Source organism: Phalacrocorax aristotelis, chromosome 7, assembly GCF_949628215.1.
Source record: "Phalacrocorax aristotelis chromosome 7, bGulAri2.1, whole genome shotgun sequence".
Taxonomy (NCBI): Eukaryota; Metazoa; Chordata; class Aves; order Suliformes; family Phalacrocoracidae; genus Phalacrocorax; species Phalacrocorax aristotelis.
The window spans coordinates 10,466,614-10,479,344 of NC_134282.1; the positions used below are offsets into that span (position 1 = coordinate 10,466,614).

The 12,731-nt window shown below is 44.5% G+C and overlaps 1 protein-coding gene across 5 annotated transcripts in view; it reads right to left on the bottom strand.

Moving 5' to 3' along the window:
* Positions 1-6,106: 6,106 nt before the first annotated feature.
* TSC22D2 (TSC22 domain family member 2) overlaps positions 6,107-12,731 on the bottom strand; it is a 33,270-nt gene continuing 26,645 nt past the window's right edge. For all 5 annotated transcript variants that reach the window (XM_075098676.1, XM_075098675.1, XM_075098677.1 and 2 more), the window contains 2 exons: positions 8,441-8,492; positions 6,107-7,653 (listed from right to left, as the gene is read on the bottom strand). In XM_075098676.1, coding sequence (XP_074954777.1) covers positions 8,463-8,492 — 30 coding nt within the window. In that variant the 3' untranslated portion in view covers positions 6,107-7,653; positions 8,441-8,462. The remainder of the gene's footprint in view (positions 7,654-8,440; positions 8,493-12,731) is intronic.

A 12,731-nucleotide genomic window follows, 5' to 3' on the forward strand; every position in this document is an offset into this window, starting at 1 on the left:
GTCTGCCTCACCCTATCACCCCGAGGTGATAGAGCAAAGCCTCCTGGAAACCACTTCCAGGTACACAGATGACAAGAAGGTGATCGGGAGAAGTCATGGATTTCTAAATGGCAAAACGTGCTCAGTTACCCCGCCAGCCATATGCCGTGAGATGACTGGTTCAGTGGAGCAGGAGACAGCAGCGGATGCTGCTTATCTTCACTTTGGCACAGCTTTCGACACGGCCTCCCATCACAGCCTCGCAGACAAGCTGGTGAACTAGGGGCTGGGTAAGCGGACAGTGACGGCTGAGCCCCGGCTGAACTGCTGGGCTGCAGGGCTGCCGGCAGCGTCGTGAAATCCCACTGGAGGGCCAGTCGCTGGGGTTGGAAAGAGCATTACCAGCAGGTTGAAGTCTCCTTCCCCTCTGCTCAGCACTGCTGAGCACTTCTGAAGTGCTGTGCTCGCTGCTGCTGCTGGGCTCCCCATATAACATGGATGGGGATGCACTGGAGGCCAGCACAGGGCAGCAAAGTTGATCAGACGTACCAGGGGGCTGAGAGAGCTGGAGCAGAGGAGGCTCAGGGAGATCTGACACGTGACAAGACAAGCAGCAATAGGCACACATCGAACTATGAGACATTCTATTTAACCATAGGGGGGAAAAATGGCAGCAATGGACACACATTGAAATATGAGAAATTCAATTTAAACATAGGGGGGGAAAAAACCTCCAACCTTCTTTTACTGTGAGAGTGATCAAAGCCTGGAAGAAGTTGCCAAGGGAAATGGTGGACTCTCCATCCTCAGAGACAGTCACCACCCAACTGGACAGAGGGCCCCTGGCAGCCTGTGGTGCCAGAGCAGGGGCTGGGCCAGGGCATCTCCTGTCCGCCCCAGCTGTGCTCCGACTCTGAACTGCAAATGCTGCAAAGCGCCAGGCTTGTTTCTTTTCAAAAACCTCAGAGAGCAATAGTCAGGTTTATTTCCCCTCTCATGAGCCTGCAACTTCTCATTTCCAGGAACTGACAGAGCACCTTTTATAATATGATGGCCTGCAGCTTTGTCCTGGCAAAGTAATGCAGTAACAGTTTACAGAAATGGTCAGGTTCTTCAGTAGAGCTGAACTCGCTGTCCTGTTGAGGTGCTATTAACCACATGCAACTCACTTTTATCTCAAAGTCTTGTCTCTTTTTTTCCTGAGAAGCGTTCTCAAGGCTGGCTGTGAGACTGTGCTTCAGTAACACACATTAGGATTGGCATATGCTTTGCTTCACAAGGCAAGTGGTGCCTCTGCTCCTGCCAAGTCTTTCCTAGCTGTCACTGCACGACTTGAACTGCAGCTGCAGTCGGTGCAGCACGGTGACTGCAGCCGCCCCTCTGGCATTTTACACCCCACTCAGTATCACACAGCGCAGCACCAGCTGCAGCTGGAACCGCACTGCAAGGTTCCCTTCACCTCTGTGTACGGCACAAACTGAAAAATCATCGACCTATTGCTGATGTGGAAAATGTCTGGTGATAAAACTGATTTTATGAGCTGACATCGACCATGCGCACCCACGCAGCTATAAGCATACGGGGCATATAGAGCCGACCTGATAGGATCAGATGTTGGACGTTGATTCCCTCACGGCTGCTTTAAGACAAACAACTTACAGAAAGAGAATAATCCTACCTTTTGCAACAATTATTACTCGGAAGCTTAAAGGCTGTTACTTGGGCAGTGTAAAAAACCAATTGGTTACCACAGATTGCAGGGAGGGTGGTTAGGAGACACAGTGGCAATCCCCCGGAGCAAAGGAGGGCGAGTGAAGGGTCTGCTCTGACAGCCAAGCAAGGCCCGGCTCAGCGGATCGCAGCCACGGGGAACCGACCTCGGGGCCAGCAGCCCGGGCCGGGGGCCGCGGGGAGGAGACCCCGGTGAACAGGCCCGGCCTCCCGCAAGGCCTCTCCTCCGGCCCGGGCCGGGGGCACCGGGGCGCCGGGCCCACGGCAGGCCGCGGTCCCGCCCGCCCGCTGCGCCGCCCCGCGGCCGGCGGCCGCCATGGCCGGGCAGACCCGCACCACAGCGGCGCCCGGCGGCCGCGCAGCGCCCGCGGGACCCGGGCCGTGCCGGTAGCCGCCCGCCCGCCCCGTTGGGCCGCACCGCCCCGGCCCCGGCGTCCCCGTCTGCTGCCGGAGGGCCCGTGGAGTCAGCGGCCCCGGCCCGGGCTCCTGCCAGCAGCCGGGAGCGGGCACCGGCGGAGACCGGGCGCCTCGACCCCGCCCGGGCAGCAGCCGCTCCGGCCCGACCTCCCGTTTCGGGGCCGGGCGTTTCACCCTCTTCGCCGGGGCTCTCCGCCCCGCGGCCCGCCCCAGCCCAGCCCCCGAGGGGTGCCCGGTCCCTTGGTCGCCCCTCCAGGGGCGAACTTCTTCCTATTTATCACACAAGTGCTGAGAAAGCAGCAGGCTCACTTCACATTAAATATTAATTTTCCGTTTTTTCGCAGCGCTGCTTTCTGGTTTAACCCCTTGCTGAGCAGAGGCCTGCATCCCCCCGTTGCCCCAGGGGGCTCTGGGGCATTTGAGGCAAGTGGCTCCCCGGCACTCCCCATTACACCATTCTCTGTGACGCCCCGGTGAAACCGAGATAGTAAATCATTCCCACTAATGGTACAGAATTTGTGGAAAAACACCACCCTCTCTTTGAGCTGGATCCCCCAACACTGGTGCCAGCAAGCTTGGGCTCCTACCCATGAGTTTCAAGCAAAGCCAGTCAGCCAGGGAGGCTCTGGGTGGGCAGCTCTCATCATTAGCTACAAAAGCAGCAGCCTGCTCGAGTCTGGCTCTGACAGGCAAACAAGAGAAGATGCGGCATTACCACCTCAGCCACTGAGCAGCAGAGCCTCACAGCTGGTACCTGGGAAAGAAAGAACTGGCCTACATGCCATGGAAAGACAGAGGACCTGGGACTTTGCCAAGAAAGGAAAAACTCGTGGCCCTTTAAATGAACACAAACTGTCCACACAAAGAAAAGCACCTGTTAGTCACAAAAGCAACATATGACATGGTGTGAGCAGAAATAAATGCCCTGCCATGCTTGATGGGGCTGGGACACACACAGAACAATCAAGGAAAGATGGCTGTGCTGGCTACAGGAACTCGGAACTGCCACATGCATCCCGGTGACTTGCCTTTCTGGGGCATGCTAGTAGGAATGCAATAAAATTTGCTCAAACTAAAATTCAAGGGGGCTGATTTGCTACACTATTGCTCAACAGAAATCTTACCTTAGACCACAGAAAGTTGTGAATTTTTTATTGAAGAGCAAAGCTCTTTTTCAGAAAAGACACGCCCCAACTAGCCCAGTAGTTTGTCTCGAGCAGTGTAAGTAAGAGATGCTATGAAGGACAGGCAAGTTTAGCCACCCTTTACAGTTCATTTCCCTCCTGCTCCTCACAGCCAGAAGCGTTATGTAGGGATGGTAAGAGGGTATGTACCTTTTCACCAACCCGCTGTCCAAGGATGTGCCTAACCCGTTAGAGAACACCCCGTGGCAACCACCTCCAAAGTTCACTTTCTGTGACACAAAAAACCACGCACTTCCTGTAGGTGAGCTCCGGTGAACATCAGTTCTGTGCTCACCTCACCCGACACCACTTCTGAAGGCTCTCCAAGCTGCTTGTGTCAGCCTTCCCACAGCCTACACCCCTTCAAGCCAGTGTCACAGCCTTCTCAGGCTCTCCTTGTTAAGTACTTCCTCCACATCCTCCATTGTTTTTGTAGCCCTTCCCTGCATGTTCTATCACATCCTCTTTGAGATGCAGGGGCTAATTCAGAGCCACCACAAAGCTAAGTGTCATTGCTTTAAGACCATTCTGCTCTAGCATGCTTTGTGCCGCAGACACCACCATCGCATTCTCCCTCCCACCTGTGCTAAGCACCCACAGAGCCATAAGGTCAACCCCACTGCAAAACACTACAAGTCCAGTAGCTGAATTACTTCTCTATTTGTTACGCTGAAGCTATGGAATAATTTCAAAGACATTACAGATATATGAAACAGCACCGCTTCCCACAGGGGACGGCATCACGTCTTAAGAACCCACTTTCACACACAGCTCCCTAAACAGAGTCATTTCCCAAAAGAGCACCCAAAAGCAACTAGCTGCCAGCAAGCAGCAGGCACAGCTGCCAGCGCCCCTTCGCAGCGCCAGCCAGACCCCCGAGCGTGGGGAGCAATCTCCCTGTTGCCCAGCCTCACGCAGTGCAAACGCTGACAGGCCGCTGATTGACATGGCTGGTGCCGTCACACGTAAAGACAACAAAGAAAGGCTTTACAGCAGCGGGAAGCTGACTGACACCGTGTGCACAAAGCAGCAGAGCAGCCAATACAGCCTGACAGTAACACGATCGTTTGTCAACAAGCTTTTCTTCCCCCCCCCCCCCCCGAAATCAAACATTTAATAACATCAAGATGATGATCTTACATTGAGGAACTGCTATTCCTTTCTCTCCCCAGGCAGCAGCCTCAGACTGCCTCCCAGGAAGAGACAGCAGCAATTCAAAGACCCTTGTCTGCCATTTTATAGTGTTCTCGCACAGCAAGCCGAGTTGGCATTTAGAGCTGAATACAACTTACCACTAGGAGAAAACTAAAACTGAAAACCAAAACCAAACCTGATAGGAGTGGAGTGAAGCTAACAAAGGATTTCTAACAGGATCAGTTTAATCTTTGCTTCATCCCATATTTTCAGCAGATTTACTAAATGCTTTTTTCCTTTGGAGAAAAAACCTCTTCAGAACACCTGTGTGCAAGCAGATCCAACGGTCACTGTGCAGCAGGGCTCACACAAAGACAACTCCACGGAACAAGGTCACAAATGTTACACGAGGGAGAGGAGATGCACAGACCAGCTCCATGGGAACACAAGAGCATTTAGGACTGTCGTCTCATGGGCTTGATTCTCTACTTTTACCATCAGCAGGACATTAACAGCTTCAGTCATGTTTCAAATGTCTCCTTTCTACTTCACTCTTTAAGAATGAATTGACATTTACAGTGTTCCCTCCATAAAAGTTTTAATCAACTACTCATCTGAAGGAATTCTGTTGCCAGAAGTCCCCCAATTTGTCCCTTTTTTACTTAACCAGCTACATCCTTACTGTATAGCTGGAGTATGCTCTTGATGACACTGCAGGGAAAATACACTTAGCTACTGAAATGTTTTGTTTTCTAATTTGCAAGCAAAGCTGTAGTTTCACTAAAGGATTTACAGCAGCATACATGTGTGCTTATAGCAGGCCAAGAGCACCAATCTATAAGTGAAATGAGGATCATTTTAGTGTATTACTTTATATATATACTCACGTGGCTTTTTTGAACTGTGCTGTGAACTGATGCTTACCAGGAAGGTGTGATGCTCTAAGTCTCTGGAACATTGGAGAAGGATGGTTCCTTGAGATCTGAAGATACCAAAACATGCAGTTTTCAGTGTTGTTCCTTCTGTTTTGTTTCACCTAACACATAAACCTGACCAGAGTTTGACATATACAAAGATATTGAAGCAAATATTTGCAGGCAACCTGAGAAAACAGGTACATGCTCAAGACTGAACTGGACTGCAGCACCCAGGGATGACGGCGCAGAGCTGCACCCATGGCACCTGCCTGGGAAGGCATGCTGTGCAGCTTACTCTTGTAGCTGTTTATCAAAAGTAAATTCTTGGTTTTAACACACCAAGACACCAAACTGTTTCAACACCCTGGCACACAGGCAAATATTAATTTATATATTTCTCAGTGCAAAATGAAAACCAATAGGGTCACTGACAGCATCAGAATTATGCTTTTCAGAGCAGCAGTTATAATTTCCACATTATGCTGTAACTGGCTCACTGAAGTTACCTTTCTCCATTTTGTTAAGAAAAAAAAAGTGCTACTGAGTTTAGTTACACTGTAACAACATCTACAGCCAAAAAAAACCCCCAAAACCAAAAATGCAGTTTAATTTCAGAAAAATGTGTTAAAATATATATTTATACATCAATTTGACACCATGTTAGTTTACACAAATGATGGTCTCTCTTGAAACTGTATTTATGAAATGTACATTTTTAATTTAAATACTCAGTATACACAGCACTTAATCTGCATGTTGCATTTATTAAATACATTAAAATCTGCAATGTAACAAAACGTTTTCTGCATACGAAATTCAAAACACCATTTTAAATGAACAAAAGATGGCTCACTTCATTTATTTTTTTTTTTTTAACAACTAGTGCATAGCACACTAGCTCAGCTCCACCAACACCGGCTGTTCTTCCTTTTTTATTTGACATTGTTCACAGACTATTACATATTACAATAAGAGTGCTGGATAAAAACATGAGGTACGAAAGTGGTTCAAAGATTATAGGTCATGCAGATCATGCTAGACAGGAAAGAAAGTTGTGAATGAGAAAACACTAAATAAAAATACATAAAGAAGTGCATTATAAAATAAAAAAAAACCTCAATTACACAGCTTTGCTTCTTTGGTTACAAAGTAGGTTGAACAATTTCACAGCTTTTTATTCCCACCCAGAAAAAAAAAATTATACGAAATGTCAAAAAGCAGAGGAATCATGGCAATTTCTCTCTATTAGAAAGTAGAAACAGAAATGAGCAAAGTTTTCTTCATCAAAATAGCCCATCAATTATTTATTATATCACAATAACTGGTGACTACCTGTACAGATGCACTATGGTCTTCATACTTACACTCTATACAAAATTTACATTCAAGCTGGATCTCTACTACCGTAAATAAATACCAAAGGTAAATTGCCATTAGTGTTAGAAATATGCCAGGATTCTTTTGTTCAATTATTGCCTAAACATTTTATCTATTAAACGCAATCCCATCTATCATTTTACTGATACATACATTTATTAAAAAAAAAAATTAAAAAAGTTCTGTGACATTGTTCATGTACATTATGAAAATAGCAGCCCTGTAATAAATAAAACAAATAAATGAAACTAATGTAGGCAATTGTTACCTATATTGAAAGAACAGTGGCTCTTAAGATGAATTGTTACTTCTTACCAGATAGCAAGGCTCAAAGTAATCCACGGGAAATGGAAACCCTGGAGAGCCACCAAAGCTTTTAAAGACCTCACTCCTGCACACCAAGCAAATGCATTCTTTGCATTAATAACTCCTTCTACGACTTCCCTTGTGCACTGATGACATAACGGACACCAACTGCACTTCATGATATACCAGTGAGGGACAGCTCTTGTAGAATGATTGTCTAATACTGAAAAGGCCAAACACACAACAGAAGCATGGCTACTCGCTTTCATATAAAGTGGAAAGAACATCAGTGGCACACAAGGACAGACTGCTCTCAGGTTTTTGTTTTCAAAGGAGGCAAGAAAGCTTTACGCTGAGGAGACATTCGGCTGCTGTGGAGGTTGCGTTGGCTGCGGAGGCTGTGCTATCACTGTTTGCGCTTGTGAAGTGCTACTAGGATTGGCCTGTTGGGTTGAAAGTTGGGATAACTGATCATTGTTTGAAAGAGATTTTAACAGTGCGTTTTCTCGTTCAAGTAAAGAGTTTCTTTCAACTAATTCTTTTATTTGTTCCTTCAGGACTTCCACTTCTTCTCTTACTGCATACATCAAATGGCTTTTCACTAGATCCTGTGAAGAACAAGTTAACAGTTACACCAGGCGAAAAAACAGTTTCATCCTACTCCAGCCCAAGGATTTACTATTTTACTGCTTTCACTGATGTTAGTGGTAAGCCCAGAAAAATAAAGCACTCGTCACTAAAAATATATGACCAAATTAGCCTTCAAGAGCAAATAACCTATCCCTTTTATTCACTGCAAAGTGGTCCTTACATCAAAAGCTTTGTTTCCAGCATTCAGCATTAAGTTCTAGTCACCTCAGTTATGCCGAAGACAAGGACTAGAGAATTATGTTCCAGCTACTCAGAATAAAAGTATCAGCTCTGAAGCTTTGACCTGGAGGTAGGAGTCGAAGTTACACAATCCCAAGCACTGAGGTGTATGAGAACCAAGAAATAAAAAAGCCTTTAAACCAGCAGAGGCAAAAACCAAACAGATGTAACTGAAGCTGAACAAAATGTCAAGGATAGCATAGCGTAAGTGACAATTAAGAAAAATTAGTCAAGTCTCTAAAGTAAGAGACTTAAATGTGCTATTTGTTTTCAGCACCCCTTTAAGTTCAATCAGCTTGTTCACAGAAATTAATAGAAAAATCGTTTAAGAACATTTCTGGGTCAACCGTAAAGGCAATCATGGTTTGTGGTCATCCCATAGTTGATACAGAGAATCTTTTTCAAAGGACGGTCTCAGTCTGACCCAACAGAAGGGATATTACAGACTCACAGAAACACAAGGCAGCTGGAAACTTACACTCAAGGACGAACCACTGATCCTATTAGAAATAACTTTTTACTTACCATTGCCTGTTCTATTTTGTTGTCAATGGCAACAACGCTTGCACCAGATGCACTGTAAATGTAAGAAGAAAACTCTGTGAGCATTACTGTATCATTCAGTTAAAACTATGTACCCACTGGCACCTGCAGGACTCCCAGAGCATGCTTTCACTGGAAGGCTAAAGCTTCAGGTTCAAGAATTCAGTACACAATCATGGGGTGTCCCCCCACATGCTGTATTTCCCAGCAGTTAGAGCTCTCTTAAGACACACTGCTCCTTCAGTTTATAATTCATCAGATTATGCGTATGACACCCATAACCAGAAAAATGCATTAGAATAAACAATAAATGGACTGCTTTGATTCCTTGCCTCATTTTTCAGCTTTCTTCACAGGGAAAAACAGGGATTCATGGGATATTCATGAGGTCCTTACCTCCAGTTTTATTTCTGCTAAATTGCTTATATAAAGCATTGGAGAAAAAAAAACCTGTTATAATATTTGTTCTCTGACTTCACTTGAATACTACTTTCCAGTTTAAAAGTTCCTAGAACAGCACTGTGTTTACAACTTTGCAGCCGAGTGGCAGCAGTCAACAGAAGGGTAAGACACGACCGAAGCTCTGAACTCCACAAGCGCACTTACTTGCTTTCAGTAAATTCTCACTGGATCACGTTTAATATCTAAGAAATACACTGCAGTTGGCTGGTTACAGTTAGGGTCGGTCTTGTTCCAAAGACATACTAGTGCAAAACAGTCCACCAAAACATCTCAGTCATCACTATTAGAATGTGAATTTACTGTGCGAACCAAGATGTTAAACTACACCTTTAAATCCTGGGTTACGACAATCCAAGCCTTAATATTTCTGGTCTCATTTCAAGTCACAATACAGGAACACAAGCCAGTCACTCACTTGTAACCCTCTGGAGCCGGAGTTTCGGGGGATGGGAGGTGTCCCTGTTCTCTCATAGGCTCTGACCTCTCCATTTGGAGAGGAGCTGTAGCTCGCCCCAGGAGGTCAGACAGGGCACCCTGCACCCCCGACTACAGCGAACAACACCCCCACAGCAGCCACAGAACGCTCCACCCACACACAGGCTCTGTCAGTCCCGCACTCTCCACGTCTGCCCTGCCATACTAGGTCTCAGTGGTCCGATTTTACTCCACACCTCCGCGTCTGACATAAGACAGAAGTTCTTGGACTATTTACCAGGCCTGCCAGTGATAACTACTGATAGTGTTCCCCAGTGATGGAAGTTGCTATCAGCAGTGTGCAGCCTCGTTTCAAAAAAGTTGACATACGGGGAAAAATGCAAGGTTTGCAGTCATGCTTGGAAACTCGCTTCCCTGAAAATATATAACACTCACTGAAACCAACCGTCAAAAAAAACTACATAAGGCTTTTAAAAATGAGTATTGGCAACATGCTCAGCAGTGCTCATTACATACGTGAAGCAAAGCTCAACTATTGAATGACACTATTTAGAGAGATCCACTTTAACAAGTCTCACAAGAATTGTCAGTACCTACCACCAAGCATTTACAAGTAGAGGGAATCAGCTTTTCAGACTGAGGGGGTAACAGCCTCTATTTCTAAACTGAACAAAGTGCTAAATGCCCATTTAACAAGAAAATTGTTCCAGTGTCCTACTGCCTTCCAAGCCTCTTTCAAGCCATACTCATGGTAAACCTCCTCAGAATAAAAAGTATAATTTATGGCAAGGTTAAGCATTCCTTTCCATCTTGAATTAATGTGTTTCAAATCTATCTGAAAGGGTCAAAAACATCTGTGTTCAAGAGTCACTGAAATCCCCAAGACTGCTCATGTCTCTGACACAGCCTTTCATGAACACCGCTCCAAAAGTCAGGTGAGGCAGCTCTGAAGAGATAAAGAGGAGCAAAATTAAAACAAACAGCACACCTTTTAATGCTACCTGCTTCTACATCTTTACAGCATAATTATACACCTTTTGTCAATGGTTTTCTACTTAACTCAGATTGGGAATTTGTTCTTCTATTCCCATTTCAACCATTTTGCAGCATGCTTATTTACAAAAATAAAGTCCACTACACCACTCAAAGTTAAGGCATTCAATCATTTCCATGAGAAAGCCTCTCAAGCGAAGACAGGCAGCCTTCTCCTTAATCACCTGCGACACTTGTACCTGCATGGCATGTTGCAGAAGCGCCTTTCTCATGCTGTCCCGTGTGCTCTGAATTCTCGTCTGCCTTTCAAATGAGTGCAGTGTTTACAACGTGGGTATCTCTCACCCACGTTTTAGACTTAAAATGATACTAACAGACAGTGCTGAAAGCCATAAGTACTTTGTACAGTACCTTCATACATTTCAATATTCACACTGCCCTTATCCCCAGAGCAGCTGGCACTATTACTGAAGTACCGAGTCAGGATTCCAGACCTGCTCCCTGCACAAATCCCAGTGTCTGTCCTGCTGTCTCCAGCAGGCAGAGTCCAGGACCACACAGACCACTGCCCGCCTGCTCCAGGAGAAGTTCCACAGTGACAGAGCGGCCTTCTGTTAGTCAGATGAGGTTTTATCTTGATTACAATATTTCATTTCACTTTCTAAAAGCATATGAGAATTAGATTTTATGCTAGCACAATGCCCATATGATTCTGTCCTTTATTCCTTTCACAGTGCTCCTCACAACAACATTCAGGAGCAGAGTACTCCAGTGCCAGCTATTCTTACAGTACGGTCCAAATATGCTGCCAAATCTTAAGGCTTTCTATTTTTCTCTAATCCTTAGCTGTTGATATCAAATCCCAGTTTGCATAAAGATATTTTATCCCATGGCTGCAGAATGAAATTTATAGATACAAACCAGTCCTTATGAAAGGCCAGGGGGAAAAAAAAAATAAAATCTGTTAAATAAGTCTTTTTGGATGTCCTAACTGGGAAGATATTGATACATTCTGTGAGTGCACAATTCACGGTATATCCAATGCCTCAACTTGCAAATTTGTGAGTTAAAAGTAGAAAGACACTATTGAGCTCTTATAAAAAAAGACTGATTACTATGCCGTTTTTAGACAAAGTTGATTGCTCCAGGAACTACTGAAGTCTGATAGTTATTGTCAAAGCTGTAATGCAAACAAAAATCCACATCAAGTAACGTAGGGCAGTTGAAAGGGGTGCATTAGGCATATAATTTTTCTTTTTTTTGGTAACTGCAAACTTCCCACCCCCACCTCAAACTGAGCTTTGGCAGCCAACTAGCTACCATAGATATACACTGTAGTTTAACTTGGACCTCCAAGTTTTTTAATTTATGTAATTAAGATTACATAAATGAAGGCTCCGACCAAAAAGTGTATCCGTATACTAAGATCACTCTGAAGCCCATCAAGTACAAGGCAAGATTTATAGTCAGCAAAAATGACAAAGATTACCAAGTACAGCCTGCCATTTCCAGAGATGGATGGTAAACCCGACATTTTTCTACCTCACACACCAGACAGGGAAAACACTATTTAGTCTGAGAAATCCTCATTTTGATTGTTTAAAAAGTCCTAGTGTCTTAAAATGTAATTTTTTCCACATTTTACTTTGAAAGACCAAGGAGAAAAACTAGGTTTTGACTGCTAATAACACTGCTTTGCTACAGCTCACAATCAGGTATGCAGCGTTTGGAACAAAGTATTTTATCAAATACTTATAGCTTGCACCTCAGTATTCTTTATGTTGTGTTTTAGGTATATTTCTTCTATATGCCTACAACTCAAGAATAGCACTGTAATTTTTTTTGTTTCAAATGTCTTGCAAACAAAGTGCGAGAAGTGTCTTGGACAATCATGTACATACAGATTAAGAAAATGGGAAGAGAACTGGTAAGTCTAAGTGCAAGCCTGATTTCTAATGCATATTACACAATATACAACAATCTCACTTTCCATAACGCATCACATTATTAAAAGCTTCAGTATAACTGACTTCATTGCTGCAAGAACTCTTCCTTTGGAGACACGGTATCCCAGAAGTATGGTAAGATACGACTGGAAAGATGATTCAGTATCATCAAGCTATAGTAGGTAAAAAAGGTGTTTGTAACCCTATTAGCACAACAGGTACCAGTGTACAACTTCATTATATAATATCTGTGTTTCCAGTGATCAAGTGTTCTTTGTAAAGCATAATTTTGCAGTTCAAGTAAGCTTAATTACTATAAACTATTCCAAAACTTGAACAATGCTGTTCACGGAATGGGAAAGTGAATAAAATAAGTGACTAATGGAAAAATTAAGGATGAGTGGATCAGAAGGCAGCAAAAAAAGTTAATGTCTTAA